General features: G+C 47.3%; 1 protein-coding gene across 12 annotated transcripts in view; it reads left to right on the forward strand.

Annotated features, from left to right (window-relative positions):
• The window catches only part of TCF4 (transcription factor 4), a 611,629-nt gene that overhangs the window by 544,758 nt on the left and 49,243 nt on the right, over positions 1 to 17,628 (forward strand). For all 12 annotated transcript variants that reach the window (XM_063959822.1, XM_063959782.1, XM_063959837.1 and 9 more), the window contains 2 exons: positions 16,132 to 16,199; positions 17,331 to 17,409. In XM_063959822.1, the coding sequence (XP_063815892.1) occupies positions 16,132 to 16,199; positions 17,331 to 17,409 (147 nt within the window). The remainder of the gene's footprint in view (positions 1 to 16,131; positions 16,200 to 17,330; positions 17,410 to 17,628) is intronic.

The following is a 17,628-nucleotide window of genomic DNA, read 5'->3' on the forward strand; positions in this document are numbered from 1 at the left end:
GACCCAGACACGGACACTGACTCCAGTGTCGACGGTGAGGAAACAAACGTATTTTCCAGTAGGGCCACACGTTACATGATCACGGCAATGAAGGAGGTTTTGAACATTTCTGATACTACAAGTACCACAAAAAAGGGTATTATGTGGGGTGTGAAAAAACTACCCGTAGTTTTTCCTGAATCAGATGAATTAAATGAGGTGTGTGATGAAGCGTGGGTTTCCCCCGATAAAAAACTGCTAATTTCTAAAAAATTATTGGCATTATACCCTTTCCCGCCAGAGGTTAGGGCGCGTTGGGAAACACCCCCTAGGGTAGATAAGGCGCTCACACGCTTATCAAAACAAGTGGCGTTACCGTCTCCTGATACGGCCGCCCTCAAGGAACCAGCTGATAGGAAGCTGGAAAATATCCTTAAAAGTATATACACACATACTGGTATTATACTGCGACCAGCAATCGCCTCAGCCTGGATGTGCAGTGCTGGGGTGGCTTGGTCGGATTCCCTGACTGAAAATATTGATACCCTGGACAGGGACAATATATTATTGACTATAGAGCATTTAAAGGATGCATTTCTATATATGAGAGATGCACAGAGGGATATTTGCACTCTGGCATCAAGAGTAAGTGCGCTGTCCATTTCTGCCAGAAGAGGGTTATGGACGCGACAGTGGTCAGGTGATGCGGATTCCAAACGGCATATGGAAGTATTGCCGTATAAAGGGGAGGAGTTATTTGGGGTCGGTCTATCGGACCTGGTGGCAACGGCTGGGAAATCCACCTTTTTACCCCAGGTCACCTCTCAGCAGAAAAAGACACCGTCTTTTCAGGCTCAGTCCTTTCGTCCCCATAAGGGCAAGCGGGCAAAAGGCCACTCGTATCTGCCCCGGGGCAGAGGAAGGGGAAAAAGACTGCAGCAGACAGCCTCTTCCCAGGAACAGAAGCCCTCCCCCGCTTCTGCCAAGTCCTCAGCATGACGCTGGGGCCTTACAAGCGGACTCAGGCACGGTGGGGGCCCGTCTCAAGAATTTCAGCGCGCAGTGGGCTCACTCGCAAGTGGACCCCTGGATCCTGCAGGTAGTATCTCAGGGGTACAAATTGGAATTCGAGACGTCTCCCCCTCGCCGGTTCCTGAAGTCTGCTTTACCAACGTCTCCCCCCGACAGGGAGGCGGTATTGGAAGCCATTCACAAGCTGTATTCCCAGCAGGTGATAATCAAGGTACCCCTCCTACAACAGGGAAAGGGGTATTATTCCACGCTGTTTGTGGTACCGAAGCCGGACGGCTCGGTGAGACCTATTTTAAATCTGAAATCCTTGAACACTTACATACAAAGGTTCAAATTCAAGATGGAATCACTCAGAGCAGTGATAGCGAACCTGGAAGAAGGGGACTATATGGTGTCTCTGGACATCAAGGATGCTTACCTCCATGTCCCAATTTACCCTTCTCACCAAGGGTACCTCAGGTTTGTGGTACAGAACTGTCACTATCAGTTTCAGACGCTGCCGTTTGGATTGTCCACGGCACCCCGGGTCTTTACCAAGGTAATGGCCGAAATTATGATTCTTCTTCGAAGAAAAGGCGTCTTAAATATCCCTTACTTGGACGATCTCCTGATAAGGGTAAGGTCCTGAGAACAGTTAGAGGTCGGAGTAGCACTATCTCAAGTAGTACTACGACAGCACGGATGGATTCTAAATATTCCAAAATCGCAGCTGATTCCGACGACACGTCTGCTGTTCCTAGGGATGATTCTGGACACAGTACAGAAAAAGGTGTTTCTCCCGGAGGAGAAAGCCAGGGAGTTATCCGACCTAGTCAGGAACCTCCTAAAACCAGGCCAAGTGTCAGTGCATCAATGCACAAGGGTCCTGGGAAAAATGGTGGCTTCTTACGAAGCGATTCCATTCGGCAGATTCCACGCAAGAACTTTTCAGTGGGATCTGCTGGACAAATGGTCCGGATCGCATCTTCAAATGCATCAGCGGATAACCCTGTCTCCAAGGACAAGGGTGTCTCTCCTGTGGTGGTTGCAGAGTGCTCATCTTCTAGAGAGCCGCAGATTCGGCATTCAGGACTGGGTCCTGGTGACCACGGATGCCAGCCTGAGAGGCTGGGGAGCAGTCACACAGGGAAGAAATTTCCAGGGCTTGTGGTCAAGCATGGAAACGTCACTTCACATAAATATCCTGGAACTAAGGGCCATTTACAATGCCCTAAGTCAGGCAAGGCCTCTGCTTCAGGGTCAGCCGGTGCTGATCCAGTCGGACAACATCACGGCAGTCGCCCACGTAAACAGACAGGGCGGCACAAGAAGCAGGAGGGCAATGACGTAAGTTGCAAGGATTCTTCGCTGGGCGGAAAATCATGTGATAGCACTGTCAGCAGTATTCATTCCGGGAGTGGACAACTGGGAAACAGACTTCCTCAGCAGACACGATCTCCACCCGGGGGAGTGGGGACTTCACCCAGAAGTCTTCCACATGATTGTGAACCGTTGGGAAAAACCAAAGGTGGACATGATGGCATCCCGCCTCAACAAAAAACTGGACATATATTGCGCCAGGTCAAGGGACCCTCAGGCAATAGCTGTGGACGCTCTGGTAACACCGTGGGTGTACCAGTCAGTGTATGTGTTCCCTCCTCTGCCTCTCATACCCAAGGTACTGAGAATCATAAGAAGGAGAGGAGTAAGGACTATACTCGTGGCTCCGGATTGGCCAAGAAGGACTTGGTACCCGGAACTTCAAGAGATGCTCACGGAAGACCCGTGGCCTCTACCTCTAAGAAAGGACCTGCTCCAGCAGGGACCATGTCTGTTCCAAGACTTACCGCGGCTGCGTTTGACGGCATGGCGGTTGAACGCCGGATCCTGAAGGAAAAAGGCATTCCGGATGAAGTCATCCCTACCCTGATCAAAGCCAGGAAGGATGTAACTGTGCAACATTATCACCGTATTTGGCGTAAATATGTTGCGTGGTGTGAGGCCAGGAAGGCCCCTACAGAGGAATTTCAACTGGGTCGTTTCCTGCATTTCCTGCAAACAGGACAGTCTATGGGCCTAAAATTAGGGTCCATTAAGGTTCAAATTTCGGCCCTGTCAATATTCTTCCAAAAAGAACTAGCTTCAGTTCCTGAAGTTCAGACGTTTGTCAAGGGGGTACTGCATATACAGCCTCCTTTTGTGCCTCCAGTGGCACCTTGGGATCTCAATGTAGTTTTGGGGTTCCTAAAATCACATTGGTTTGAACCACTCACCACTGTGGACTTAAAATATCTCACATGGAAAGTGGTAATGCTGTTAGCCCTGGCCTCAGCCAGGCGTGTCTCAGAATTGGCGGCTTTATCCTATAAAAGCCCTTACCTAATTTTTCATACGGACAGGGCAGAATTGAGGACTCGTCCTCAATTTCTCCCTAAGGTGGTTTCAGCATTTCACTTAAACCAGCCTATTGTGGTGCCTGCGGCTACTAGGGACTTGGAGGATTCCAAGTTGCTGGACGTAGTCAGGGCCCTGAAAATATATGTTTCCAGGACGGCTGGAGTCAGAAAATCTGACTCGCTGTTTATCCTGTATGCACCCAACAAGCTGGGTGCTCCTGCTTCTAAGCAGACTATTGCTCGTTGGATTTGTAGTACAATTCAGCTTGCACATTCTGTGGCAGGCCTGCCACAGCCAAAATCTGTAAAAGCCCATTCCACACGGAAAGTGGGCTCATCTTGGGCGGCTGCCCGAGGGGTCTCGGCTTTACAACTTTGCCGAGCAGCTACTTGGTCAGGGGCAAACACGTTTGCTAAATTCTACAAATTTGATACCCTGGCTGAGGAGGACCTGGAGTTCTCTCATTCGGTGCTGCAGAGTCATCCGCACTCTCCCGCCCGTTTGGGAGCTTTGGTATAATCCCCATGGTCCTTTCGGAGTCCCCAGCATCCACTAGGACGTCAGAGAAAATAAGAATTTACTTACCGATAATTCTATTTCTCATAGTCCGTAGTGGATGCTGGGCGCCCATCCCAAGTGCGGATTGTCTGCAATACTTGTACATAGTTATTGTTACAAAAAATCGGGTTATTATTGTTGTGAGCCATCTTTTCAGAGGCTCCTCTGTTATCATGCTGTTAACTGGGTTCAGATCACAAGTTGTACGGTGTGATTGGTGTGGCTGGTATGAGTCTTACCCGGGATTCAAAATCCTTCCTTATTGTGTACGCTCGTCCGGGCACAGTATCCTAACTGAGGCTTGGAGGAGGGTCATAGGGGGAGAAGCCAGTGCACACCAGGTAGTCTTAAAGCTTTTACTTTTGTGCCCAGTCTCCTGCGGAGCCGCTATTCCCCATGGTCCTTTCGGAGTCCCCAGCATCCACTACGGACTATGAGAAATAGAATTATCGGTAAGTAAATTCTTATTTTCTCCCTTATAACTGGCCAATATGGTTGGTGCTTCTGAAGTAGTGAAATTAATGAGGCAAGAGGCACAAGGTAATATCACTTATTAACGGATTGCATTCTCAGAAATATTGGTGCAACCTACAAAATGGCAGCCTCCATTGTGAATAAATGATGGGTAGACTTTAAGGACGAATGTCAATCTTCTAAAGTTGTAGTTCTGAATAATATGTAGAACCTGTGGACCATTACTTAGTCAAAATACCAACCCATCTCCTGTACACAGATCCATTCTCTTTAAGATTATCATATCTTATTGCAAACCTGTCCAATGTTGGCGGAATGCTACCAACAAGTGTGCCTCCACCATTTTGTCATTCCATCAACATCCATATAATCTTCCAGCCTCCATGGGTCTGATACAGTAAAGGAGTTGGGTTTTTTCCGCTAGGTAAACTCCTTTTGCTTCAAAACAGAGGACCCTTCTAATAGAGTAAATTATCCTCCCCACTGTGCTCTTACCAGGACTGCCCTTCTTTGGAATACATAGTACTTCTTAGAGTCCCAATTATAGGTAGAGTTTCTTCATTATTATTATTTCTCTAACGTCCTAAGTGGATGCTGGGGACTCCGTAAGGACCATGGGGAATAGCGGCTCCGCAGGAGACTGGGCACAAAAGTAAAGCTTTAGAACTACCTGGTGTGCACTGGCTCCTCCCCCTATGACCCTCCTCCAAGCCTCAGTTAGATTTTTGTGCCCGAACGAGAAGGGTGCACACTAGGGGCTCTCCTGAGCTGCTTAGTGAAAAGTTTAGTTTTAGGTTTTTTATTTTCAGTGAGACCTGCTGGCAACAGGCTCACTGCATCGAGGGACTAAGGGGAGAAGAAGCGAACTCACCTGCGTGCAGAGTGGATTGGGCTTCTTAGGCTACTGGACATTAGCTCCAGAGGGACGATCACAGGCCCAGCCATGGATGGGTCCCAGAGCCGCGCCGCCGGCCCCCTTACAGAGCCAGAAGACAGAAGAGGTCCGGAAAATCGGCGGCAGAAGACGTCCTGTCTTCACCAAGGTAGCGCACAGCACTGCAGCTGTGCGCCATTGCTCCTCAGCACACTTCACACTTCGGTCACTGAGGGTGCAGGGCGCTAGGGGGGGGCGCCCTGAGCAGCAATAAAAACACCTTGGCTGGCGAAAATACATCACATATAGCCCCCAGGGCTATATGGATGAATTTTAACCCCTGCCAGAATCCATAAAAAAGCAGTAGAAAAGTCCGCGAAAAGGGGGCGGAGCCTATCTCCTCAGCACACTGGCGCCATTTTCCCTCACAGCTCAGTTGGAGGGAAGCTCCCCTGGCTCTCCCCTGCAGTCACTACACTACAGAAAGGGTTAAAAAAGAGAGGGGGGCACTAATTAGGCGCAGTATTAACAATACAGCAGCTATAAGGGGAAAAACACTTATATAAGGTTATCCCTGTATATATATAGCGCTCTGGTGTGTGCTGGCAAACTCTCCCTCTGTCTCCCCAAAGGGCTAGTGGGGTCCTGTCCTCTATCAGAGCATTCCCTGTGTGTGTGCTGTGTGTCGGTACGTTTGTGTCGACATGTATGAGGAGAAAAATTATGTGGAGACGGAGCAGATTGCCTGTAATAGTGATGTCACCCCCTAGGGGGTCGACACCTGAGTGGATGAACTGTTGGAAGGAATTACGTGACAGTGTCAGCTCTGTATAAAAGACAGTGGTTGACATGAGACAGCCGGCTACTCAGCTTGTGCCTGTCCAGACGTCTCATAGGCCGTCAGGGGCTCTAAAGCGCCCGTTACCTCAGATGGCAGATATAGACGCCGACACGGATACTGACTCCAGTGTCAACGGTGAAGAGACAAATGTGACTTCCAGTAGGGCCACACGTTACATGATTGAGGCAATGAAAAATGTTTTACACATTTCTGATAATACGAGTACCACCAAAAAGGGGTATTATGTTCGGTGAGGAAAAACTACCTGTAGTTTTCCTGAATCTGAGAAATTAAATGAGGTGTGTGATGAAGCGTGGGTTTCCCCCGATAACAACTGATAATTTCTAAAATGTTATTGGCATTATATCCTTTCCCGCCGGAGGTTAGGGTGCGTTGGGAAACACCCCCTAGGGTGGATAAAGCGCTCACACGCTTGTAAGAACAAGGGCTCTACCCTCTCCTGAGATGGCCGCCCTTAAGGATCCTGCTGATAGAAAGCAGGAGGGTATCCTAAAATGTATTTACACACATACTAGTGTTATACTGCGACCAGCAATCACCTCAGCCTGGATGTGCAGTGCTGGGTTGGCGTGGTCGGATTCCCTGACTGAAAATATTGATACCCTAGATAGGGACAGTATATTTTTGCCTATAGAGCATTTGAAAGATGCATTTCTATATATGCGTGATGCACAGCGGAATATTTGCCGACTGGCATCAAGTCTAAGTGCGTTGTCCATTTCTACCAGTAGAGGGTTATGGACACGACAGTGGTCAGGTGATGCGGATTCCAAACGGCATTTGGAAGTATTGCCTTATTAAGGGGAGGAGTTATTTGGGGTCGGTCTTTCAGACCTGGTGGCCACGGCAACAGCTGGGAAATCCACGTTTGTACCCCAGGTCGCCTCTCAACATGAGAAGACGCCGTATTATCAGGCGCAGTCTTTTCGTGGACAAGCGGGAAAAAGGTTCCTCATTTCTGCCCCGTGACGGAGGGAGAGGAAAAAGGCTGCAGAAATCAGCCAGTTCCCAGGAACAGAAACCCTCTCCCGCCTCTGCCAAGCCCTCAGTATGACGCTGGGGCTTTACAAGCAGAATCAGGCACGGTGGGGGGCCCGTCTCAATGAATTTCAGCGCACAGTGGGCTCACTCGCAAGTAGACCCCTGGATCCTTCAGGTGATATCTCAGGGGTACAAATTGGAATTCGAGACGTCTCCCCCTCGCCGTTTCCTAAAGTCGGCTTTACCGATGTCTCCTTCTGACAGGGAGACAGTTTTGGAAGCCATTCACAAGCTGTATTCCCAGCAGGTGATAATCAAGGTACCCCTCCTGCAACAGGGAACGGGGTATTATTCCACACTGTTGTGGTACCGAAGCCGGACGGCTCGGTGAGACCGATTCTAAATCTAAAATCTTTGAACACTTACATACAGAGGTTCAAATTCAAGATTGAGTCACTCAGAGCAGTGATTGCGAACCTAGAAGAAGGGGACTACATGAGGTCTCGGGACATCAAGGATGCTTACCTTCATGTCCCAATTTACCCTTCTCACCAAGGGTACCTCAGGTTTATGGTACAGAACTGTCACTATCAGTTCAGACGCTGCCGTATGGATGGTCCACGGCACCCCGGGTCTTTACCAAGGTAATGGCCGAAATGATGATATTCCTTCGAAGGAAGGGAATTTTAGTTATCCCTTACTTGGACGATTCCCTGATAAGGGTAAGATCCAGGGAACAGTTGGAGGTCGGTGTAGCACTATCTCAGGTAGTGTTGCGGCAGCACGATTGGATTCTCAATATTCCAAAATCGCAGCTGGTTCCGACGACTCGTCTTCTGTTCCTAGGGATGATCCTGGACACAGTCCAGAAAAAGGTGTTTCTCCCGGAGGAGAAAGCCAGGGAGTTATCCGAGCTAGTCAGGAACCTCCTAAAACCGAGCCAACTCTCAGTGCATCAATGCACAAGGGTTCTGGGTAAAATGGTGGCTTCCTACGAAGCAATCCCATTCGGCAGATTCCACGCAAAAACTTTCCAGTGGGACCTGCTGGACAAATGGTCCGGGTCGCATCTTCAGATGCATCAGCGGATAACCCTGTCACCAAGGACAAGGGTGTTCCTCCTGTGGTGGTTGCAGAGTGCTCATCTTCTAGAGGGCCGCAGATTCGGCATTCAGGACTGGGTCCTGGTGACCACGGATGCCAGCCTGCGAGGCTGGGGAGCAGTCACACAGGGAAGGAATTTCCAGGGCTTATGGTCAAGCCTGGAGACATCACTTCACATAAATATCCTGAAGCTAAGGGCCATTTACAATGCTCTAAGCTTAGCAAGACCTCTGCTTCAAGGTCAGCCGGTGTTGATCCAGTCGGACAACATCACGGCAGTCACCCACGTAAACAGACAGGGTGGCACAAGAAGCAGGAGGGCAATGGCAGAAGCTGCAAGGATTCTTCGCTGGGCGGAAAATCATGTGATAGCACTGTCAGCAGTATTCATTCCGGGAGTGGACAACTGGGAAGCAGACTTCCTCAGCAGACACGACCTCCACCCGGGAGAGTGGAGACTTCACCCAGAAGTCTTCCACATGATTATAAACCGTTGGGAAAAACTCGACAGGTATTGCGCCAGGTCAAGGGACCCTCAGGCAATAGCTGTAGACGCTCTGGTAACACCGTGGGTGTACCAGTCAGTGTATGTGTTCCCTCCTCTGCCTCTCATACCCAAGGTACTGAGATTGATAAGATGGAGAGGAGTAAGCACTATATTCGTGGCTCCGGATTGGCCAAGAAGGACTTGGTAACCGGAACTTCAAGAGATGCTCACGGAGGATACGTGGCCTCTACCTCTAAGAAGGGACCTGCTCCAGCAAGGACCCTGTCTGTTCCAAGACTTACCGCGGCTGCGTTTGACGGCATGGCGGTTGAACGCCGGATCCTGAAGGAAAAAAGGCATTCCGGATGAAGTCATCCCTATCCTGATCAAAGCCAGGAAGGATGTAACCGCAAAACATTATCACCGCATTTGGCGAAAATATGTTGCGTTGTGCGAGGCCAGTAAGGCCCGACGGAGGAAATTCAACTGGGTCGATTCCTACATTTCCTGCAAACAGGAGTGTCTATGGGCCTGAAATTGGGGTCCATTAAGGTTCAAATTTAGGCCCTGTCAATTTTCTTCCAAAAAGAACTTGCTTCAGTCCCTGAAGTTCAGACGTTTGTAAAAGGGGTACTGCATATACAGCCTCCTTTTGTGCCTCCAGTGGCACTTTGGGATCTCAATGTAGTTTTTGGGTTCCAAAAGTCACATTGGTTTGAACCACTTAAATCTGTGGAGTTAAAATATCTCACATGGAAAGTGGTCATGCTGTTGGCCCTGGCCTGGGCCAGGCGCGTGTCAGAATTGGCGGCTTTATCCTGTAAAAGCCCTTATCTGATTTTCCATTCGGACAGGGCGGAATTGAGGACTCGTCCTCAGTTTCTCCCTAAGGTGGTTTCAGCGTTTCACCTGAACCAACCTATTGTGGTGCCTGCGGCTACTAGGGACTTGGAGGACTCCAAGTTGCTAGACGTTGTCAGGGCCCTGAAAATATATGTTTCCAGGACGGCTGGAGTCAGAAAATCTGACTCGCTGTTTATCCTGTATGCACCCAACAAGCTGGGTGCTCCTGCTTCTAAGCAGACTATTGCTCGTTGGATTTGTAGTACAATTCAGCTTGCACATTCTGTGGCAGGCCTGCCACAGCCAAAAATCTGTAAATGCCCACTCCACAAGGAAGGTGGGCTCATCTTGGGCGGCTGCCCGAGGGGTCTCGGCTTTACAACTTTGCCGAGCAGCTACTTGGTCAGGAGCAAATACGTTTGTAAAATTCTACAAAATTGATACCCTGGCTGAGGAGGACCTGGAGTTCTCTCATTTGGTGCTGCAGAGTCATCCGCACTCTCCCGCCCGTTTGGGAGCTTTGGTATAATCCCCATGGTCCTTACGGAGTCCCCAGCATCCACTTAGGACGTTAGAGAAAATAAGAATTTACTTACCGATAATTCTATTTCTCGTAGTCCGTAGTGGATGCTGGGCGCCCATCCCAAGTGCGGATTGTCTGCAATACTGGTACATAGTTATTGTTACCAAAAAATCGGGTTATTGCTGTAGTGAGCCATCTTTTCTAGAGGCTCCTCTGTTATCATGCTGTTAACTGGGTTTAGATCACGAGTTATACGGTGTGATTGGTGTGGCTGGTATGAGTCTTACCCGGGATTCAAAATACTTCCTTATTGTGTACGCTCGTCCGGGCACAGTATCCTAACTGAGGCTTGGAGGAGGGTCATAGGGGGAGGAGCCAGTGCACACCAGGTAGTTCTAAAGCTTTACTTTTGTGCCCAGTCTCCTGCGGAGCCGCTATTCCCCATGGTCCTAACGGAGTCCCCAGCATCCACTACGGACTACGAGAAATAGAATTATCGGTAAGTAAATTCTTATTTTATAGATATCTACATATATCTAGCACTGCAGGGATGGGGTAAATACAAGAATTGAAAAATTAACTTATGATTGCAATGTGTCACAAACAAATAAGAGGACACTGCTTGTAAGAGAGGACTGTCAAAAAAGTAGGTTAGGTATGAGACACACTTAGGAGGAAAAGTGCTATAGAAATTCATGCCTTGCCAGTGTACTAAAAGTTGATGGTGACTTGATATTTCTGAGAGGTTAAGGAAAGGAGGGATTACTGGTCCCTAAAAAGATGGATTTTAAGGAGGAGTTTACAGTAGGGCAAGATAGAGAGCTCAAGAGTTGCTATATTGTTGGTAAAGTACAGGAGTTGTCTTCTGTCAATGAGAAGAGCTTGCTAGAGAGAAGAAGAACCAGAGATGTCTTCTATTGAAGAGAAGAAGTGGTCAGAGAGGATGTCTTCTATCGATGAGGAGAAGAGCATGGGACGTCTTGTATAGTTGAGATGAAGTAGTAAGAGAAGAAGAGCATGGGATGTCTTCTATAGTTGAGAAGAGGGTGTAAGAGAGGGGAAGTTGCAGGAGATGACTTCTGTCATTAGAATAGTGAGCAGGTGATGTCTTCTATCGATGAGAAGAGGGGATAAGAGGAGATGAGCAGGGGATGTCTACTATCTATATTGAATATGTTTAGTACTCATCCCTGTAATGGAAACAATTTGCCTCATGATTTGTATTACTGTATGTGCCAATCATTTTGCAAATGATTTTTGGGTTTTCTGATCACTCCAGGGCAGGATCTTTGGGTCTCCTGACAGGAAGCAAAAACTATTCATCTGTGCAGCTTTACCCTGAGGAAATTACCAGTCGCGCCTGGGCTATGGTGTTTCCTCTAGTTGATGGAAGGTATCCTGCCATGGGAATTCTCTGTTATGTGCAGTTCTTTGTAAGATAGTAGATGTGGCTTTTCCATTGACTGGCGCGTTTCACCTACAGTATGCTCACAGGTTTCCAGTCATTAATTCCCTGCAGAGAGCTGAGGTAATGATATGCGGTCTTCTGCCAAGAGGTAGTTATCAAATCTTCTATCTCATGGTGGGAACTTTTCATATGTACATTTGTAAATGGTTCCATATAAATTTTATATTTATTTACGTATAACAGATAAAATTCTATGAAAGTTAGTTGAAACTATAAACCAATGAAAGGGAAAGCGTGTACTTGTGAGTCACTCTAAATTCACAAGGGGTCCTTCATTTATAGCACTCAGTCCATTCAATATTAAATACCTTTGCTGTAGTAGTCACGGCTCTACCCTCCAAAAACATTTGTTTGACTGTCTGCATTTACGGGCATCTTGAGGGCAATAAACTATCCTAGATCATGTATTATTTTTACTCTGGTCAACCTGCATTCTGTGTCTTTCTGGCCACGTACCACTGCTATGAAAGCAGCTCTCAAACCATTGCAGTGGATTTTATTTCTCGTCATTTACAGTTGCAAAACTTAAAGCTGTGCCAGCCGGGCTTTAAAATAGTTTTGTCTGTTTTGCGTTATCTCACAGCGTAGCGTGGTTTATATTAATCTCATGAATCCACATAAATCTCAACTCTTGCAAAGGCGTGTTGTGTATAGACATTTATACATGGCAAGTGCATCATTTAATAATACGCCTATCGAGGGTCAGTGTAGAGACACTTACACCTTCGGAATTAATGATATTTGGTATTCGCGATTATGACTAAAGCACCAACATGTTGTTCAGTGCTGTATATTGAGAGGATCATGATAGAAATAATAAACCTACAATGATGGGAAAGTGTATGTAAATATGACCCTGCCCTGTTGAGAACAGGATATAGTTATGGGACCGGCGGTCTGGAGACAGCCGGTCACAACACCTACCCCTACTTCCCGAACCCAAAAAATCCAGACAGTCTGCATACCCATAGAGTGGGAATAGAACCTGTTGTCACCACCGAGCTCGCAGCGTGGTGAGCGTAGCGAGCCCACAAGGGGCTTGTTGCGCTTACCCTCCCCCTCCCTCCCGGCATTCTGCTGCCAGGATACCGTCGAAGGTATGCTGACCGGCAGTTTCTTGACCACCGGTCACGCATACCCAACCCGGAGGAACAAGGGATACATAACGTAACAGAATAACTGATGTCCTTATTTGTCAAGAAAGTGTGAATGGTTAGCAATAATAAAGCAGTCATTGATGTCTGGCAGTTGTACTACCAGTGGTGTTGGTACTCACCATTATATTCCGTTGTGCTTTACAATTGCCAAGAAACCGTAGTAAAACAAGACTGGGTAGTAATAACAAACAGACAAAGAGGTAAGAGGGCCCTGTTCGCATGCTTACAATCTGTAGGGAAATATCCTATCAATGCCTAAATTCTACATATTGCATATGGTTCCAGCCAGATTGCAGAGGTTCATGGTGGGCTGTATGGTCCAGTCACACAGGTATGTTGGCCTGGATGTCAGGAGGATGTGTGAGAATAGTAAGAGTTAATATATAAAGTTATGTGTGCACTGTGTAGAGGGGATGTAGTTTATGGAGATTATCGAGTGGCTCTGTAATTTGATAACTGCCTGAAGAGGTGAGTTTTTCAGGGAACGCTTGAAGGTTTGGAGACTAGAGGCAAGTCTTCTTGTGCATGGGAGTGCATTCCACAGCGTGGGTGCAGGTTGAAAAAAGTCCTGAAACCAAGAATGGGAGCAGGTAATGAGTGTAGATGAAAGACGCAGATCTTGTAGAGAGCGGAGAGGTTGGTTTGGGAGATATATTGAGATAAGCGAAGAGATGTATAATGCTGTAGTTTGGTTTATGTGTAAGTAAAAGTGTATGTGTAAATCAATGCGGGATATATCGAGTGCATGGAATAGAGTTTTTGTATTCTCTTGTGTAAGATATGGTTTTAGTCTGGTTATGTTTTTTTCAGATGTGTATAACAAGATTTGGAGACAGATTGAATGTGGAGATCAAAGGGAGAGTAAAGGCTGGCCCCTATGCAGCGAACTTTTGGCGTAATAATAGCTGTCAGGTTATCAACAGTGATAGAGATATTATTAATTCTGTATAATGGATAGATGAAGTTTGAGGTAGCGAGACGACATCCAAGATGAAACGGCAGAAAGGCATTCAGCGACGCGGACCAATACAGATGATGACAGTCTGGGGAGGATAGGTAGATTTGAGTATCATCCATGTACAGGTGATACTAAAATCCAAAAGAGCTGATTCGTTTGCCAAGAAATATGGTATAGATTGAGAAAAGCAGAGGACCCTTAACTGATAGAGTTAGCAGAGAGGAGGTAGATTCAGAGAAGCGGACACTGAAAGAGTGATAAGATAGGATGAGAACCAAGAAGGGGCTGTGTCCTGAGACCTAGGGATTGTAATGTTTGTATGAGAAGAGAGTGGTCAGCAGAGTCACATGCAGCGCAGAGATCCAGGAGGATAAGAAGTGAGTAATTGCCTTTAGACTTAGCAGTGACCAGATCGCTCACTACCTTAGTGCTGTCTCTACGGAGTGTTGGGAATAAAAGCTTGACTGACGTGGGTCCAATAAGTGGTGTGAGTGATGAAACTGTGGGCCTGATTCAACATGGGTCTATAACCCATTACACTGACATGCGGGGGGAGCCCAGCACAGGGCAAGTCCGCCCTGCATGCCGGATCCAGCCCCCCACACATCAAACATTCAAGTGCATCACACAAGGGAGATGCTCTTGCATGTTAAGGATTGCCATCTGCCTACACAGCCTAGCTGCTACTTCAGACTGCAACCCGCCATCTTTCAGGTTGCAACAGCTGCATGTGACGTCGAGCAGCTACCGCGGCCTTCCCTGCAAGCGGTCCGAACAAGCCTGTGTTATCCGGACCGAACCCCCACAACACCCTCTCCCGCCCCGCGAACGCCTCTGCCCGTCATTCAGGCAAAAGCGTTCACACATGTGAGATGCCGTTGCATCTCACTGCGTGCGCACGTGCAGTGCGGCTTCTGCACGTGCGCACACTGTGACGGGATTCAGCCTGCGAACGCTGTCGTTCCATGCTGAATCGGCCCCTGTGTACGCACGACTGTGTACACCCCATTGTCACTCACTTCTACCTACTCAGACACAGGTGTAGATGCGCCTGAAGAGCTTACGACTCTGTGTCTTCCATAGTTGCATACGCTCGGCTCTAGAGCATACGTAGAGTGAAAACACACAAGTTACATCTTCCAACTCAGCGTTAGCTCCATAAGGATCTATATAGGGTGCTTGTGAAAAACTACATATAGGGTCTAATGGCCTATTCAGTATGGGGGGGGGGGTCGATTTAAGCATCTGATTCCTCACGAATTACAGCAGTGGATGCTTAACTAACAGGGAAAGCTATCTGATAATCCGTTGTTCCTGTGAACCATAAGACTGCAGCTTCTGTACTGTCTGGTCTGCCCAGTGCGCATGTATGACGTTTGCGGTGGCGGAGGCATCCTATCGGATCTCTCTTCGCTACCCAACGCTCCTTCCCAAAGGCATAGGTTCTTGCAGGCAAACTCCAAAAAATTAGCCGCTTTCCTGAATATTAGGCTTCCCCTAATAGTGAATGGGCTAGTTACTAAAAACACGCGGAGAGATTAGTGTAATAGATCCATTAGTGATCATGAATAGGCCCTTAATTGCGTTTTAACGGATAAATAATGTCCGCTACATGTGGATGTTAGCCTTAAATGCGATCTCGGGTGCAAAACTGCAACTATTAATTCCATTAATCCCAATTTTCATTACTGATGCTAAATATGCAGCCCGTGTAACTCCAGTGTGTTCAATGGCCTAATAAGCCAATAATTAGATCTTAATATTATTGTGTACAATTGACAACCATTTCTTAACTGTTACAAGTTAGTAAAAATTAAACTCTTACCTTGTATTCCATGGTAAAATAATTAAAAGCCATTTTTACTACCTTTATTAACTTAATATTGAACCATAATGCCTACTTCCAGATTTCATCTGTGTTCTGTTCTAGAACCTTGAGACAGATTGAGGCGCACAGTTACGTAGCCAGGGTGAAGATTACCGCTAAGCCGTAACCGTTACTGTTCTGCGGCTACCTGGGGCGACTCGGCTGCACCCAGCCCTGTCCGCTTCTATCGCCGGCTTGCTGCGGCAGCTCCGAGCGCGGCTTGCTGCTTTCCTAAATCTAAATGAGCAGATGAAATCTGTCCTCCCAGGATTGCGCTCAGGTTCACACGTGTGATTACTATCCACCAGCTTGGGCCGCTCCTGCTTGCAAATCTGGAGGTGTCCGGGCATCAAGTGGTGTAATTGCACTGTAAATAAATGAACACCAGCCGAGTTTATATTTTCCTCATAAAAATGTAACATGAATATATTTGACATCTACCTTAGCAAACAAATTAATGCTAATTAAAGATTAATGCCATATAATTAGCATTAAAATGCAATTACATTATGGGTAAGTGGACCAGGAATAGAAACCTGGAAATTGCCTCCCTGCTTGTTTTAATGCTTCGCCTTTTTGTTGTTGCAGCGAACAGAGGAAGCGGGCCGTCGGGGAGCTCGCAGACTGGGGACGCGCTGGGAAAGGCCCTAGCATCAGTAAGCACATCATCTGGTACTCTCTGACATTACTGTATCATAATACGCTGTCTGGTGGGGTCCGCAGAAGACTGATAATGGCCCCCGAGTGGCGCCTGAATTGGTGCCCCAGCAATGGAAGTGCAGGTGTACATCACATGTGATGTCTCATGTTTCCGTGCCGCGCAGAGCAAACGTCTGGACGCAGGAGACCGTCGCAGTCTGCTCTTGGAAAATACGGCTAAATAAATGCAATTAAATCATTACTCGGTGCAAAATTCTAATCCGGGTTAACCCTGTTGGCAGTTGTAATAATGATACCGCCGCACGAGATCCCGGCGATCACAATGCAGACGCCAGAATCCCGCGCAGCAGTACAATGCTGGTGCCGGAATACCGGCGAGGTAGGTGATTCTCCCACTATGGGTGTCCACAACACAGCGAGCCCGCAAGGGGCTTACTAGCGCTCACCCTGGTGTCCGCGATGTTACTGTCAGTATACAGATGGCTGGAATCCCAGCCGCCGGTAATTCATTCCAAACCCTGGCTAAAAATTAGAAAATAGAGGAAGATGTCTTAAGCCTGGAGAAGTGATAAAGCAGTGATAAGTGGAAGGTGATAACGCACCAGCCAATCAGCTCTTAACTGTTAATTTACATATTGGAGCTGATTGGTTGGTGCATTATCACCTTGCACTTATCACTGCTTTATCACTTCTCCAGGCTTAATACATCTGCCTCATTGCCTTCATCTAGTTAGGTACTGCACTGCTGGCTAGTTTTATTTCTCTCTGTGCATATGGGTCATACTTGTCCATTTTCCTGGAATCTCAGGCAGGCGGCCAATTTTGGGGAGAGTAGTTACCCTACTGGGTCCTGCCACGTCCCTTGTGAATCTACAGATATCTATGGACACAATGCTGTAAAATCAGATATATTATGTGTAAAATACATACAGTACCTGCAGACATGTATACCATAAAACGTTACACAGTTACAGCGCAGATTTATTTTACCGGAGAATGACTTTAGTATATAATATACCCCACCTTATTAGCCATGTCCTAACCTGACCACCTGTGTTTATAGATGGATGTATCTCAGTTTTTATAACAAAGCAAATCTTATCAAATTTCCTTTTGTCCCTTTTAAGATCTATTCTCCCGACCACACCAACAACAGTTATTCATCAAATCCTTCAACTCCGGTCGGATCTCCACCTTCTCTCTCAGGTATGGTAATATACAGCTCTGGATACACTGTGCCTTATGTTATATTATAAGAGTGGGCCCATGGTTCTACACACAACGGAGGCTGCCTGCCCATTCTCAGGAAGGTTACACAGATCATGCAAAAGCCTTCATTGCAAAGCATGGGATCTGCTAGGGATTTGGAGTACACATGAGTGGATGGATATAGCAGCAGACTCTGCAGCCCCTTCCGGGGCAGCT

Source organism: Pseudophryne corroboree, chromosome 1, assembly GCF_028390025.1.
Source record: "Pseudophryne corroboree isolate aPseCor3 chromosome 1, aPseCor3.hap2, whole genome shotgun sequence".
Classification (NCBI taxonomy): domain Eukaryota; kingdom Metazoa; phylum Chordata; class Amphibia; order Anura; family Myobatrachidae; genus Pseudophryne; species Pseudophryne corroboree.